Raw genomic sequence first — 17541 nt, 5'->3', positions numbered from 1 at the left:
AATCTAGTACGTACTGGATGCGATTTTGGACGCAGCCACAGTGACGGTGCACCGTGTACGCAAAGAAACACGCAAACCGATTATGACTCTCAATAAGCGGCGTAAAGATACGGTTAGTGTTTGTAATCGACTCCATCGTCTCCCAAGACTTCTACCTAAAGTGAACTTAGTATTATGCGTCGTATTAAACAGACTGTTTAATTTCATGCAAGCGTTAAATATCTCCCATTTATTTACTTCATCATTGGCGGGTATTTCTATTATGTATTGATTAAATAGATATCGAGAAAGACAGTATTTAAACTGTTGATTGGCCAGTCTTAAAATAACCCAAAGGTTGCCAGATTTCTGACAGTTTGTCGGATACAAATTAGTATTGAGTAGGCAGACTAGCTAGGAGCCCTAGATGGGACACTTGTACTCAGAATGGAGCACAACCTAGCGATGAATGCAGGAAGTACATGTGCACACGCCTTTCACAAAACATTATTTTTAGTACAGTTCTCCTACTCTTCTGATTAAGAATCTTGTATATATTTAATCAAAATGCCACTGTTGATTCAGAATAAGAAAATCGATCGTGTGACATCAACAGCAGAACTGTATTCGAAATATTCCTGTTTAAAGGTAAGTGCTGATGGGATTGGTGTACTGGCTACTTCATTTAAACAGAATCATGTTAAAACTATATGTACATTAACTGACCAGGTCATATTGTGAAGGGTTAATGGAAAGCAGTGATTATATGATTCTAATTATAGCATTATATATTATCTGAGTGTGTCATAATATTGTAGATTATGCATTGTGCTGTGCTGTTCTGTGCTGGGAGAAATACTGCAGTCAGGCTACTTTTCTACACATAGTGTTTTTAGTTTTGTGTAGCTCTTTGTCTTTGTCTTTACCTGACTCCCAAGACACCAATGAGATGCTTAACTCCAGCCACACTACGGCAGGTACCCCACATGCTGTTACAGGTGCACCAGAATACATAGGTTTCCATCCACCTGCAGCAAAGAACAACATGTAGAAGTGGATTGGTTGCTGTAAAAATGTGTGACTTACTGAGTGAATGCATGATTGTGTTGCACTGAGATAAAGTGTAACCTTGTCCAGGGAGTATTTTCACTTTGAGCCCACTGGTGGACCCATCATGTACTTCACCAGGATAAAGCACTGCAGTAAGTCATCAAAATAAGGTGTTGTACTATGGGGTGCAAGTGGTCCTGTAATATATGCTGGCTGTTGGGCATTTAGGTGGTGCAGTTGTCTCGGCCTACTACAGCTGAAAGCCAAGTTTGAATATAATCGGTGCTACTGGCCAGCTGGGCGTTACACAGACATGATTGACTACTTCTGGATAAGAATGGCCTAAGCCCTGCAATGAATTGGCACCCTGTCCAGGGTATTCCTGCATTGAGTCCTTTGTTTCCCGGTAAAGACTTTCACCAAAAGCCTCCCCAATACAATAAAGTCAATCTAATAAAACCTACTTAAAAGGGAAAATGCCTTTTACTGTGCTGGGTGTATTTTGTCCTTATATGGTTGATGTAGATAATAAAATATGTTTAAATAAAAAACTATGACATAAAAAGGCAACTGAATGATTGTTAAATTCATTCCAGTCTTACATTTATTCAGAGAATAAACTTGCAACTTGTCATGGTCTCTATATATTATGTTTATTTTGTTTTCTGAAGGAAAAAGCCAAAGTGTTTCGCTCCAAACCCATTCTGATCGTGGACCCGAAGTGCCTACTCTACATGCAGCAACGAGAATATGCAGCCACTACTCCAGCAGACAGTGAGTGTCTGAGTCTTAGTGTTTTTATTATCTATTCAGAATATCTATTCAGAATATAACTTAGCCTATCAACAGTTAGTGTTAGAGCTGTATTATTACTTTTGTAATCCTACTGATTTATAAAAATGTGTTGTGCTTTAATAGTTTGTACACCGGTTTGTTAAAACCATGCAAAAATCTCAAAAACGGCACATACAGAAGTGTGTTCAATGTATTATAATATGGTGGCATTCCCAAGTATTTCACAGCCATTTAAGTACTACATGGCCAAAAGTATTTGGACACGATCAAGAATTGATGCTAGACAGGTTTGACCCACAGTTGATGTTCTGATTTCTTCTTAGGGTGCTAAGTAGGGTTACGGTGATGGCTTTATGCAAACAACTGAAGTTCCTTCACATCAAACTCTTTATTAATTTTGCTTTGTGAACAGGGACACAGTTAAACTGGTAATGGCCTTCCTCAAATTGTTGCTACAAAGTTGAAAGCATAAAATAAATTTTCTGTCAATCATTTTATGCACCTATTGGCAAGGATTGTGGTTGAAACATATGCACTCATAATTCTGGCCATATTGTGTATATTTATTCAGCTGTACTGGGAAATCAATGGATTCCATATAGTTTTTGTATCTGAAATTTTTAAGAAAATGTAACCCCATATATAAAAAGATCTATACCTCCAGGTTTGGTGGGTCCACCAGCACCTGAAACCACTGGAAGGGTGTCTCATCTTAAAGATCTTTAGATCTAAAAGAACTTTATGGTAATGTTGTGGACTTATATTAATCCTTTGTTTTGCAGAATCAGTTACTGTTATTGGCTCTGGAGATGCAACAACGTGTCACTTAGTAGTTTTGCGCCATAAAGGTACAAAAAAGCAGAGTACCATTGTCTGTTTTTTTATATCTGTCTGGCTATCAGGTTTATCACAGTATACTTTTTCCTCATGCTTTATTTAAAGGAAGTGGAGTATCTTGTCTGTCTCACCTTGATGGTTCAGACACTTGGACCGAAGTTCCTCTGTTAGTAAATGCTGTCATGTCCCTAAGCAATCCTACAAAAGAGGGCAGGTTAGTCTTTTTATAACCTCTGCACATTTGGCATTCCATATGACAGATTTGTGCTATGAAAATCACTTGTGCAGGTGTGCTTTACAAAATAAAGTAAAAGTGTACCATGATTGTGCTGCTTTTGTTGTTAAAACATTTGATCTCTTAATTTTACAAGATAAAAAGCACCAAATGGCAAAATAGTCTGCTTTAGTGCACAATTAACAAATAAACTTTTTGGTGAATTGCCAAGCCACCTGCAATTGTTGGGCCCTTAAGCAAGGCCCTCAATACTAAATTGCTTAAATTGTAGCATCTCAACTGTTAGTGTCTTTGAATAAAAGCAACTGACAAAGACATAAATGTTTATTTTTTACAGCAGACATATTACGAATTATTTATATTATGTAAGTGAAGAAGTCAATCTTTCTGTATTTAGATTAGAGCTTCATCTTGTTGGGGGATTTGATGATGACAACAAAACCTCCCATAAACTCAGCCATGATGTTTTGGGTATGCAATACTGTACAAATCAGTTACAGCATTTATAATGCAATTGGCAAGTTGTTAAATCTGTATTTACTCATAATAAATCTTTTTTAGCTGCCTTTCAGGAACAGAAAGAAGAAATTCACTTGGAATCATGCTGCATTACTGGTAAATCAAACTGTTATCTGTTGTGTCATTTTTTTTTTAAATTTCTCTCATTTTTCACCATGTAAGCTCTGTTGCTGATTAATGCATTATGTTATAGAAATGAACGATGTGGTGATGGACGGGATTCACAAACCAATTGTGTACGGAATAGGTAATGTAAAACATATAAAGAAACAGTCATCAGTTTAATTTGTACCATGACCATGGTTTCTGATTTCTAAAAGTAGTGTTTTTATAATTAAATAGCTCTAAAGTAGATGCAGTTAAAAGTTTAATCACAGTTTTAAATTAATTATGTCTGATAGAACAAGACCATGTTAGAGTGTAATTACTGCAACCAGCTTTAATAACAATGACAATCAATTAGAGTAATCTGCTATCGTGCAGCTGTACTAAATGTAAAGGATTGAATCTTGTAGCAACTTGGCAGTGTCAGGGCTTAAACCAGCAACCACTTAACTACTAGTCCAATAACATAACTGCTCAACTACCACTGTTGTATATAAAAGAAGAGAAGAAGCTTAAACAAACACATTTACACAGATTTTCTTTTTTCTTTCTTTTTTTTTTTTCATTATCTTCCCATTTTCCTCACGATTTAGTGCACTCAATTTTGTCCTCCGCTGCTGAGAGATACCAGATTGCATCCAAAGAGAACACGTTGCTGTACACGCCTCCTCCGACACGTGCACAGCCCTCCTCTTCTTGCCCCTGCATTCTGCACAGGCGTCTCTTCCTCCAATCAGGGTCCTTACACAGCGTATGAAGTCCCACCCACCCACACATAGTCCGGCCCTCACCCTGCAGATACGGTGGCCAATTAGTATCTGCTGCAGGCACTGCCAATTATGCCAGCTAGATGGCGCCCAGCCGACCAGTGGCAACACCAGCACCGAGTTTCTGAACTCCTCGGTTTGAAACTCTGTGCTGGTGTGCTAGCGGAATATCCCTGGGCTGCACCACCTGGGCGTCTACACAGATTTTCTTGTTGAAAATTAACCAGGTCCTAGTAACAGACTCTGCTGTTCTGTAAATGTCACCTAACATTAGTTGTGATTATGTTAACAGTATGTTTATTGTTGTTTTGGTAAATGTATTTATTGCGGGCGGCACGGTGGGAAGCACAGTCGCCTCACAGCAAGAAGGTCTTGGGTTCGATCCCCAGGTGGGGTGGTCTGGGTCCTTTCTGTGTGGTTTGCATGTTCTCCCTGTGTCTGCGTGGGTTTACTCCGGGTGCTCCAGTTTCCTCCCACAGTCCAAAGACATGCAAGTGAGGTGAATTAGAAATACTAAATTGTCCAGGACTGTGTTTGATATAACCTTGTGAACTGATGAATCTTGTGTAATGAGTAAATACCGTTCCTGTCATGAATGTAACCAAAGTGTTAAAATGACATTAAAATCCTAATAAACAAACAAACAAACAAATGTATTTATTGTTTGTTTAACCATGTCCTAATCTTTTTTGTATTACACTAACATGAATATTGCAATTAAACTATTAATGCTAATTATGTAGCTAAAAAGCATTAACTGTAGCTGTATTAGCAACCACCATATAAAACCTTAATTTTAAGGGACCATAAAGTCTCAAATTATATGTTTTTTTGTGTCATATTATTTTGTTATAATTAAACAAAACAATACAGAAACTAAATAATTAAGCTGCCAAATGGCCATAAAATAAGCATGATAGCACCCTCCAAATTGTAGTCATAACAGTGTGTGGTGGAGAAAACAGGATTCTTATTTGTTTCATGGTTTCCTTTTACCAGGAAACTTTATTGGTTAAAATCTTTTAAACACTAACATTGCTAATTGTTCCTCTATTTTCAAAGTACATGATGGCAAAATCCAACAAAATAAAGTTGCAGCTGAGATTAAATTAAACTATGTGTGCTCTTAGGTGTGAATGTAAAAACTGGTGATGTTTTTCCGGCGTCATTTCCACACAGAGGGCCGGCACACAACCTGCGATCTGCACGTACCTTCACCGGTGGACAGGTACCTACTAATCATATTTAAAACTACTGCTTTTGTTTTTTGCAAACTTAAGATGTGTCTGTATATATAACATGTCCTATCTGGGTCATTTTATTTACATTTACATTTTATTTAGTGACCCATAAATAGTGTATAGTGGGAAATAATCGTTCTGAAGAGGACCACTTACATCAGCACAGACAGTTCCCATCATATTGATCAGGTGTTATATAAAAGGTGGGAATTATAACCAAAAGCATTGTTTATATTAGTAATGGTGTTTGTTACAGTGCAGTACTGGGTAAAAATACTTGCTATTTTTAGGCTGATATGATAGTTTTATAAGAAATGAACCACAATCATGTGACAGATCATCAAACTATAAACTCTAATCATGTTTAGTTGGATTCCTGTACAATTGAAATCTCTTAAAATCACTTAAAAAGAAAATTATTGAAGCAGTACTGGTCAGTCAGTTTAAATAATTAGCACTTGTCAAATTGTACAGATTAAACTCTGAGGCTCATGTCCTGCAAAAGAGTCTTTTTTGTGTTTTGCATTTAACTTTTTAATTAGATAATGTAAAACAATTGGATTTGTCCTTCATATCTGTAAAGAATATTTTAAATATTTAGTACAGTGCTTAATAGTTACAGCCCTGTAGTCATTCTTTACTCTGTCTAGCAATTAAAAGGGACTAACACAGGACTACCAAAGTGCAGATATTCTTTAAATGGTAGAGGACTCTCAGCAAAGCAGTGACGTGTGGTACTGAATGTACACTGTGTACATTTAGTGTTGTGGTTGTATGGTGATCATTTCTGTTTATGATTGGGGTAGGTCGGGGCTGATAAACTGGGCATAAACATTTCAAAGATTTCTACAGCTGCTCTCTTTCTTTGACTGAATTGTTTAAACTTGTATATCTTTGTACATTCTTACATTGCATTGTATTACTAGTTTATTTGTAGGTTTATAGTGGTTTTTTATTAATTTTATTTTTTAAAGAATCTACTACTATTAATTTCGTGGTGCAAATAAAAGTTAATAAATCATAACCTATAGCATAAAAGTACAAAATAAACTGTCATTCATAATGTAGTAGATGTGCCCAATAAACTGGCATCCATAAATTATAAATACCCAGTAAACTGTTATGTATAAGGTAGGATTATTGATAGCACATAAGAAGCATTTGACCATTTAAAAAAGGCTGAGAGCTTTAATATTGGATATTTGCTTTTAATAGATGGCTAAGGTGTATGACTCTACTAAGGAGCAGGTGAAGATTGGTCCATGCAGGTGGGGACCCAGCTCAGACATAGCTTTCTGGCTGGCTGAAGATGATGACACCATATTACAGGTAAATTAATTGGGCTGGAATACTGAGCAAGAACCATGTTATTTTAAAATGTATGTGATAACCTTCATTCTTTTTTTCTGTCCTGGTAATAGTACTTGTCTACGTCTCCTTACGCTGAGCCACCTTACTTTGTCCAAGATATCAAGTCTACCATCCAGTTTCTGCTGGAACACCCAACCACAGATGCTCTCTTTCCTGGAGGTCTGCCACAGCTCTTTAAGCGTTCAGAGCAAGGGGAATGGGAGAGAGTCTGGTCCTAAAGAAATGTCAGCCTGAAATTTATTTTGCACAATTTACCCGTACTGAACATGTAATCAGTCAGCCAAGACATGTTTTGTTGATTGCTGTTCAAGGTAAATATGTTTATTTGCAATGTCAGAGCATTTGTTACTTGCAGTTCAAGTAAGCATATCTGCCTTGCTATAAAAGTGAATGGGGAAGCACTTTTGTGTTTCCTATCAATCGGACAAAATGTAACTGGGCAACTGTTAACATGTGTATGTGAAATCGGGCAGGTGGTGCCTTCTTTCAGGCATTCCTGGCTATTTTTGAGGGATGTTCAAAAAAAGTTTCTGCACTTTTATATTTTGGTTGGAAACAGTAAGGGCGGGAGGAGTAGTAATTGGTCGTGTCTGAGAGACTGAGAGAGAGTCCGCCATCTAATTTCCACCTTTTTGGACTGCTTTGAGGGGAAAAAGATTATCATGTAATGATGATGTGAAAGCAGCGGTGCATCAGTGGCTACACGCTCAACCAAAAACATTTTTTGCTGATGGCATTAAAAAGTTGGTACGACGCAGGAAAAAATGCATTGAAAGGTGACTATGTAGAAAAGTTATGTAATTTGTTTTTGAAATTCTTAATAAATAGAGTTTTAAAAGTTTGGAAACTTTTTGAAGAATCCTCATATATTTCATTTACAGTATTCATATTCCTGTCTTGTCACTTGGAAATGAAGTTAAACTAATACACACTTCTATTCTGATTAAGCATATTAAAGAATATCTGTCATTTTTGTTTGTTTGTTTGTTTGTTTTGTTTTAATAGTAGAACTTGTTATAATGCCAGAACATTGAAAGACAATTAACGAGTAGACAGAAACTAATAAACGTCGGTCGGTCGGTCGGTCGGTCGGTCCGACCGACCGACCGACCGACCGACCGACCGACCGACCGACCGACCGACCGACCGACCGACCGACCGACCGACCGACCGACCGACCGACCGACCGACCGACCGACCGACCGACCGACCGACCGACCGACCAAACCGGCAAAGCAAGGCTGGATTCGATACCAGGTATTTCTTTTTACCGCTGCGCCACCTGAGCGGCGCAACATACTTTTTAAAACGCACGTTTACGACCAACGTAAGTTAAGTAAGTTATTATTTTTGTATACCTACAGTTACCATTGTGGAATTGTGGAACAATCAATTTTTGTAAATAATCTCAATAGAGATTACGTCTTTGGTATAAACAAATAATAAAATGTAGGTTAGGGTGACGATGGTTCGGTTTTCAACAACAGTACGAGGGAACCCTGGTCCTAACACATTGACTAATTTCATGTAATTGGTGGCACCATTGCATATCAGGTAGAAGTTTAAATATTCGACAAATGCATCAATGATGCAACTATGTTATTGAACTTTTTAACAAGACAACTAACATATGCCAGATAATCTTATTCCCTTCCATTCAGCGTTTGGCCCAAAACAATAATAACAAATAAAAAATAAACAGTGGTCACCTATGAATAAAATCCCTTTTTTAGTTTCTTTGATGTACTGCGCAATCGTATTAGACTTATTTGGAATGTTTTTAACTTTAATTTAATGTATTTGTTCCCATCAGTAAAAACCCCTCTCAGTTATGTGTCTTCTAGTGTTTGCTGAGCAAGTTCTATGCAGTGGCAACAAGGTGTTGACAGGAGCATCTGTGTTAGAACATGTTTTGGAATAAGAGAAAGGCTTTTTTTAATAAGGCAGATGTGCATTTTTTAATCTGTATCTGCTGTGGTGCTTCGTAAAAACAAAAACACACATACACCGAATAGTAAGTGCAGACTAGAAAAACTGAATCCCGATATTTTTGGTGATTTAGAAATCCCTGCAGGACGCATTTTAGGTCGGTCGGTCCCAAATAAGATGACATGTCAGGGAAAAAGAGGACGTATGGGTCACCTTAGCTGATATACATCCAAAAATAAATGAAACTGCATGAACTGACTAATAGTAAACAAGGAACAAACTACAATCAAATATGAAAAAGGGATTTTTATTTATATGTGACAACTGTTTTTTAAATTGATAAGATTATCTAGCCATAAAGGCATTTGTTAGTTGGCTTGTTACAGTTTTTCTCAGTTGCTTTGGTGCATTTCTCACATCACTATTAACATTTGCACAACAGTAAGTGCATTTCTCAAAACAATTAGTACAAACTGCAAAACCTAGTTGATAACCTGCAAAAGTGTGTCACTTGCTCAAAAAGGATAGTTCATTCCTCAAAAGCAAGTATTCATGTCAATGAAAGTGTCAGTGTCATCAAAATAAAAAGTCCTGACACCATTGTTTATGAACAAGATAGTCAAATGGCTTTGTCATGTTTTCATTGTGACAGTTCACTCTGTAAGTGTTTTGCAATGCAACAAAGTCAGATCATGGTGACACTACCTGAAAATGCTCAAGACAGCACTATACACTATTAGCACACCCATTTGAAATCTGCAGTTAAGTTACACATTACTGTATTTAGTGAGGTAAATGAGTACAATACGTATGTTTCACATTTTTACTGCATATGCTCTTTGCAATTCTAATTTGTTCACAGCATTGTGCTAAAGCAAAGTACAAACTTATTTACAACAAACATAAGAAACACCCTTTGGGTAGAGCTGTGCACAACTGTAAACAATATTGCAGTACATATTGGAACTGAATTGGAACATACAACATGCTTATTTTGACAACTAGTTCAACATTTTTGTATGTAATGATTCAAGCAATGAAATGAGGACTATTAGTTTCATAGGGAATGACTATTCAGCATTCATAAGTATAGTTCATTTTGACTGACATGACATAGACAAATGATAATGTTATAAAACAGCAAAGAATTGTATGGAAGCAATTGATGCATGTCCAAAAGCATTTGCAGTTTGTTGGACGGAATGAGAAACTGCTACTGTGATGTGCACAAATGACTAAATCTTGTGGAGGTTGAACTAACAGTTATGAGAATTTTAATTCTGATCAGAGAAATGTATGGAGGTAAATATGTAGCAAAAGTTTTGCACCAGTGAAAACCAAATCTGTACAATTTGGATCTGTAAAAAATTTATTTGTAACTGTATAAAAGATTTGTACCTGTAAAAAATACATTTGTAACTGTTAAAAAAATCTGTAACATTTTTATCTGTAAAAGAGAAATCTGTAACTGTAAAAAAGATTTGTACCTGTAAAAAATACATTTGTACTTTTATTTTCGATGTGAGAATAAAAACATTGCAGCACAGTTTCAAATCTGCCCGCCACGAGTTTTGCAACAAATATCTCAGTCAGCGTGCTGCAAAACTGATCTGTACCTGTAGCTGCAGGGGCGGGGCTTTGGGTGGGACGAAGGGGGAAATAGACGTAATTACCGACCAATCAAAGGAGCTGGTTTTTAGCGCACCAAGAAGCGTGTCTGTTTGGCTGCCTAATGCCAATCACAAAGTTTCAGTGTAGTTGGATCAGAACATCATAACTCATGTCATAACTTCCTTATAAGTGTTGCTGTGGGTTTTATGGTGGATGTTGCCTGCGTGTGTCTGCTAGTTAATGTGTTAATGCGTTTAACCCTGGTAGTTTTATACTTGACATTCGCCTGACATTCCAGTTTCTTTCATCTCGTTCTCGGCTAATAAACATTAAAAAATGAACAAACCTGCACGAACTGACTTTGCAGTAAACAAGGCACAAACTACAATCACATATGTTTTTAAAAGTCTTTTCTGCCGCTCAGGTGGCGCAGCGGTAAAAAGAAACGCGCAGCGGTAAAAAGAAACGCGCTGCAACCAGGGCTGGATTCTGAGAGCGTGGTATCGAATCCAGCCTTGCTTTACCGGTTCGAAGCTGAGTGGCTATATGAGCAACGATTGGCCGGTTGCTCATGTGGGGGGTGGGACAAAGAACCGGATGTGGGTCTCTCTCTGTCAGAATGCGATTGCGTTCTCTGCCGGCTGATTGGAGGCGCTTACACAGAGATGGGAGAGGGTGCCCTTAGGGTGTGTCTCTCCGCATGCAACGCTAGGTGGCGCCAAACTCGTCAATGTGTGGGTGGCAAAGATGCATCTGGCTGCTGCTCGTGTTTCGGAGGGGATACGGGTTAGCTTCAATCACCTCCGTCAGGGCAGGGTTCGGCATAGACAGAGAGGAAGCACGATGCTAATTGAACAATTGGATGCGCTAAAAGGGGAGAAAAAGGGGTAAAAAAAAAAAAAAAAAGTCTTTCTGTTTATTTTTATTTAACGCTATTTCGTCATTGTGAGCTTCATCTGCCTTGAAAAGCCAAGGGAGCCTCTCAAAAGTGCATAAAGCCAGGTTATACAGTAGTTCCGTACTACCTAGTGACATGTACCATTCACCACAACTGTACAGTACAGGTACAGTCAAATACATATCGTGTAAAAAAAATCTAAAAATGATAAACTGACATTTTAATGTAATAAGCAATGTAGTTACCCAGTGACATGTACTACCTACTACACCTAAATTACAGAAAAAAAGATCTACAGTGTGGGTACAGTAATAAAGAATAAAATATAAAAAATTAACAAAAATGGAGAAACGTACTTTTTCATATAACAAAGGTTGTAGTAGTTACCATGTCACTTGCACTACTTACTACAACTACATTACATAATACAAGTCTTACAGCATGGGTACAATAACGAATCATACAATGTACCACAGCATAAGTACAATAATAAAGAATGAAATATGCAATTTACATTGCTTATTACATTAAAATGTCCCAGCCCCTGCGCCCCTAAGCCTCGCCCCTGCAGCTACAGGTACAGATCAGTTTTGCAGCACGCTGACTGAGATATTTGTTGCAAAACTCGTGGCGGGCAGATTTGAAACTGTGCTGCAATGTTTTTATTCTCACATCGAAAATAAAAGTACAAATGTATTTTTTACAGGTACAAATCTTTTTTACAGTTACAGATTTCTCTTTTACAGATACAAATTTTACAGATTTTTTTTTACAGTTACAAATGAATTTTTTACAGGCACAAATCTTTTTTAAAGTTACAAATTAATTTTTTACAGATCCAAATTGTACAGATTTGGTTTTCACTGGTGCAAAACTTTTGCTACATATTTACCTCCATAGAAATGCACCAAAGCAATTTAGAAAAACTAAAAAGTAGCTGTATATGTATTAAAGTCATGTAACATTGTTCCATGATTATTGATGTATTTGTCACATATTTAAACCTCGCCATACATATTGCCATGGTAAATTGGAAATTTTTCGTCACATACAGCATTTCCAGAGGTTGACCCCCCCCCCCCAATTCTCTCCCCTAATCTAGTCGTGTCCAATTACGCTGAATGCATGCTCTATACTGATTCGACCATTCACCGCTTACTGAGGACGCCTCTCAACTGACATACGCCCCCTCCGGCATATACAGTCAGTACAGACTGCATTTTTCACTCGCACGAGTCGAGTTCATACACCGACGGGCACTGTGTACAGAGGGCCACACCCCCATCAGCATTATTCCTTAGCCCTGTGCAGGCGCCATCAGTCAGCCAGCAGGGGCCAGAGTTGCACCAGTTATGAGGACCTATGATCTGACTTTTTACCCCTAACCCTAAAAACAACAGCCAATCGTTGTTCATGCAGCCGCCCAGCCCAATCGGAAGGCAGAGCTGAGATTCAATACGATGCATTCAAAACCTCAACTCTGTTGTGCTAGTGTACTTTACCGCTGCACGACCTGAGCGGCTTCCAGAGGTTGACTTTTAAAAAAAATGACTAAATGTATTTTGACTTGATTATATTTTGGAATGTTGAAGATTTGTTTTATTTTAATGCCTGCAGCACAGTCTAAAAAGTTTAGACAGTGGCAAAATAAGAAGTTTATAAATTATTGAAGTTACCGAATTTTGAAACATTTTACAATAAGCAGATAAATTGGTAACATGTGAGGGAAATGTGATTGAGTATAAAAGGAGGATTCACCAAAGGTTTTGTTAGGGTTAGTTAATAACCCACCAAGGACTAGGGGGGAACCCAAAGGCGAGTGCACAAACAACAAAACCCAGAAGTGATAATACGATATTTATTTAAACAAATAATAAATAAACGACCAAAACAAACAACCAAAAAGATAACAGAAAACGAGAGGGGAGCGGCAGGAGCGGTACTGGAAGCGCCGGGGAACTGCAGGGCGGACTGATGACCAGGAGTGATGAACCGGAATGCAGGATGACCAGGAATGGCAGGAGAACCAGGAATGGCAGGAACGCAGGAGAACCAAGAACGGCAGGAATGCAGGATGACCAGGAACGGCAGGAACACAGGGGAACCAGGAACGGCGGAACGGCAGGAAAACCAGGAACGACAGGAGCACAGGAGAACCAGGAACGGCGGAACGGCAGGAAAACCAGGAACGGCAGGAACACAGGAGAACCAGGAACGGCAGGAACACAGGAGAACCAGGAACGGCAGGAACACAGGAGAACCAGGAACGGCAGGAACACAGGAACGGGGGGAAGGTCTAGGAGGCGATGAAAAACAAAATACGTTAAAGAGGAGAAGGTAAAAGAAGAAGACTCACGGTTTAAGGACACAACGAACGGCCGTCTGTGTACCGTATGGCAAGCAGACAATCTGGCGACGAGTGAGAGAAAAGCCGGCGTTTAAATGCAGGAGTTGATGAGATGAGGAATGAGGCGCAGGTGTGTGTGGGGTCCGCCCTCCAGCGATCTATTGGCTGGAACCGCAGCAACCTCCGAAAACAGTACCGCTCCAGGCCGCTAGGGGGAGAAGGGAGCAAAACGGGAAAACAAACGCAAACCACCACCAAGAACAAAAGCGATCGGGGAAACTAAAGAAAACGGAGAAAAACAAAATACCAACCGGAATGAAAACAAAACGCTGGGAAACCCTGAAAATGAAAGGTAAGCGCTGGCGGATCCTAACAGTACCCCCCCCTCAACGGCCACCTCTAGGTGGCCTACCGGGTCTATCAGGATGTAGACGGTGGAACTCACGGACCTGGTTGGAGTCAAGGATGGCAACCCGGGGAACCCATGACCGCTCCTCAGGCCCATAACCCTCCCAATCTACCAGGTATTGGAGGCCCCGACCACGTCTACGGACATCCAGCAACCGGCGAACCGTGTATGCCGGATGCCCATCGATGAGCCGGGGGGGTGGTGGGGGTTCGGTCGGAGGGTTCAAGGGTGAGGAAACCACGGGCTTGAGCTGGGAGACGTGGAATGTGGGGTGGATCCGCATGTGGCGGGGGAGTTTCAGTCGTACCGACGTGGGGTTGATGACCTTCTCGACGGTGTAGGGGCCGATGAAGCGGGGGGAGAGTTTCCGAGACTCAACACGTAAGGGGATGTGAAGGGTGGACAACCAGACCGCTTGACCAGGAGCATAGGGGGGGGCCGGTCTTCGACGATGATCGGCCGACTGCCGGTTGGCGTCCCGAGTGCGCAGGAGGGTGGTCCTGGTGGAGCGCCAGAGTCTTCGGCACCTGCGAAGGTGGTGCCCAACAGAGGGGACTGCCACATCGGCTTCTTGTTCGGGGAACAGTGGTGGCTGGTAGCCTAAGGAGGCCTCGAAGGGGGACAAACCTGTGGCAGATGACACTAGAGAGTTGTGGGCATACTCGACCCAGGCCAGGTGGGAGCTCCAGGCCTTGGGGTTGCGAGCAGCCATGCACCGTAAGGCCGACTCCAGGCCCTGGTTGGTCCTCTCCGCCTGACCGTTGGACTGTGGGTGGAAGCCGGAGGAAAGGCTGACTGTGGCGCCCAGCGCCCCGCAGAAGGCCTTCCAAACCTGGGAGGTGAATTGGGGTCCTCGGTCTGACACAATGTCCAATGGTATTCCATGAACGCGAAAAACTAGATTAACTAAAAGTTCTGCTGTTTGGAAGGCTGTGGGGAGCTTCGGCAGAGCAGCAAAATGTACGGCCTTGGAAAACCGGTCAACGATGGTGAGGATGACTGTGTTCCCGTTGGAATCCGGAAGGCCCGTGACGAAGTCCAAGGCAATATGGGACCATGGGCGACTCGGGATAGGGAGAGGCTGAAGTAGCCCCGCAGGAGATTGATGGGATGCTTTGCTGCGTGCACAGGTGGTACAGGCCGCCACAAATTCCCCAACATCCTTCTCCAAGGATGGCCACCAGAAATGCCTCTTTAGGAAGGATAAGGTACGACTAGTCCCGGGATGGCAGGCGACGCGGGACTCATGGGCCCATTGAAGGACCGGCGAGCGAGCTGTGGCCGGGACGAAGAGACGGGTTTGGGTTCCTGTCCTGGGGTCTGGTTCCTGGGCCTGGGCTTCGGTGACTAGACGACGAACGTCCCAAGTGAGGAGCCCAACAAGTCGACTCGGCGGGAGGATAGTCTCGGAAGAGGTGAGGGCTTCCTTCGGGGCAAACTGGCGAGAGAGGGCGTCCGGTTTGATGTTCCGGGATCCAGGCCGGTAGGTCAAAGTAAAATCAAAACGGGCGAAGAACAGTGCCCATCTGGCTTGCCTGGCGTTCAGCCTCTTTGCCGTCTGGACGTAAGACAAATTCTTGTGGTCCGTCCAGACGACAAAGGGCTGAGCGGCCCCCTCCAGCCAGTGCCTCCACTCCTCCAAGGCCAGTTTCACCGCCAGTAGCTCATGGTCCCCGACATCGTAATTGGCCTCAGCTGAAGAAAGGCGACGTGAAAAAAAAGCACAAGGGTGCAGAGGGTTCTCGGGACTCACCCGCTGGGAGAGCACAGCCCCTACCCCAGTATCGGATGCATCCACCTCCACCACGAACTGCTTGTCGGGGTCGGGCTGGATGAGGATGGGGGCGGAAGTGAACAAAGTCTTGAGCCGGAGGAAAGCTTCCTCTGCCTCCCGGGGCCAGGTGAAGGAAATCTTAGTCGAGGTGAGGCGAGTGAGGGGTGCGGCCACGTGGCTGTAGTTTCGGATGAATCGTCGGTAGAAGTTAGCGAAACCCAGGAAGCGTTGGAGCTCCTTCCGAGTGGTAGGGGTAGGCCACTCTGTGACCGCTCGGATCTTGTGGGGGTCGGCTCTAACCTGGCCGCTCTCCAGAACGACCCCGAGGAATTCCACAGAGTCGACGTGGAACTCACACTTCTCGACCTTGACGAACAATCTGTTCTCTAATAACCGAGAGAGGACCCTCCGGACATGCGCTCCGTGTTCTTCCCGGGACTTGGAAAAAATCAAAATGTCGTCAAGGTAGACGAACACGAACCGGTTGAGGAAGTCTCTGAGCACATCGTTGACCAAGGCTTGGAAGACTGCTGGGGCGTTACAAAGCCCGAAGGGCATTACGAGGTACTCGAAGTGGCCGAGCGGGGTGTTGAACGCCGTCTTCCACTCGTCGCCTTCTCGGATCCGCACCAGGTGATACGCGTTACGCAGGTCCAACTTTGTGAAGATGGTAGCACTGTGCAGGGGTTCAAAGGCCGACGACATCAACGGCAGGGGATACCGGTTCTTGACCGTGATCTGGTTGAGGCCCCGGTAGTCGATGCATGGCCGCAGGGTCTTATCCTTCTTTTCGACAAAAAAGAAACCAGCTCCTAAGGGAGATGATGAGGGGCGGATGATTCCGGCGGCCAGAGACTCCGAGATGTAGCTCTCCATCGTGCTCCTCTCAGCACGAGAGAGGTTATAGAGCCGACTGGTAGGCAGTGGGGCACCAGGCAGCAAGTCGATGGCACAATCGTAGGGTCGGTGAGGGGGTAGAGACTGGGCCCGGTACTTGCTGAACACCTCGCGGAGGAAGTGGTACTCCCGGGGCACCTTGGACAGGTCAGGGGATGCTGCAGAGGGGGTGGTGCTTGTCCCGTTCCCCGGCTGAGGGATGGCGGAGACCAGACAATTGGCGTGGCAAAAGTCGCTCCAAGCCACAACTCGTCCACGAGCCCAGTCGATGTGGGGGTTGTGACGTGCCAACCAGGGGTAGCCTAGGACCAGGGGGGTCTGAGGAGCTTTGATAACTACGAAGGAGAGGGTCTCCCGGTGGTTTCCTGAGAGGATCAGGGACAAAGGCGCGGTACGGTGGGTCACCCGGGCAATGATCCGTCCATCCAGGGCTCGCGCAGTGATAGGAGGGTCCAGGGGCTCCAGGGTCCCCCCCAGCTGACTTGCCAGCCCTTCGTCTAACAGGTTGTCCTCCGCACCCGAGTCCACCAAGGCCTGGAGAGGGACCGAGCAGCCATGGCAACAAAGGGTTGCCTGCATGCGGAGGTGGCGTTGCTGGGAGGATTGGGATAGTTGTGGGAGGGGGGATAGCTGAGAGTCGCCCGCCAGTACCCCCACGGCTACTGACGGGCGCCCTCTTTTGGCCGGACAGGGCATGCCCGGAGAATATGGCCTGCCTGACCACAATAAAGGCATTGCCCGGCCCTGAAGCGGTTAGCCCGCTCCTGGGGGGTTAAC

At 42.8% G+C, this 17541-nt stretch overlaps 1 protein-coding gene across 1 annotated transcript; it reads left to right on the top strand.

Annotated features, from left to right (window-relative positions):
- Window positions 1–473: 473 nt before the first annotated feature.
- Window positions 474–7870, top strand: ntan1 (N-terminal asparagine amidase). Its single transcript, XM_062996938.1, has 10 exons — window positions 474–627; window positions 1701–1803; window positions 2607–2672; window positions 2767–2875; window positions 3294–3367; window positions 3458–3511; window positions 3609–3662; window positions 5418–5515; window positions 6744–6857; window positions 6950–7870. The coding sequence occupies exons 1-10, from the start codon at window positions 547–549 to the stop codon at window positions 7115–7117; spliced, it is 921 nt and encodes a 306-aa protein (XP_062853008.1). The 5' UTR covers window positions 474–546; the 3' UTR covers window positions 7118–7870.
- The last annotated feature ends 9671 nt before the right edge of the window (window positions 7871–17541 follow it).

The sequence above is a fragment of the Trichomycterus rosablanca genome, chromosome 6 (assembly GCF_030014385.1).
Source record: "Trichomycterus rosablanca isolate fTriRos1 chromosome 6, fTriRos1.hap1, whole genome shotgun sequence".
Lineage (NCBI taxonomy): Eukaryota > Metazoa > Chordata > Actinopteri > Siluriformes > Trichomycteridae > Trichomycterus > Trichomycterus rosablanca.
This window is presented reverse-complemented; position numbering and strand designations above follow the sequence as displayed.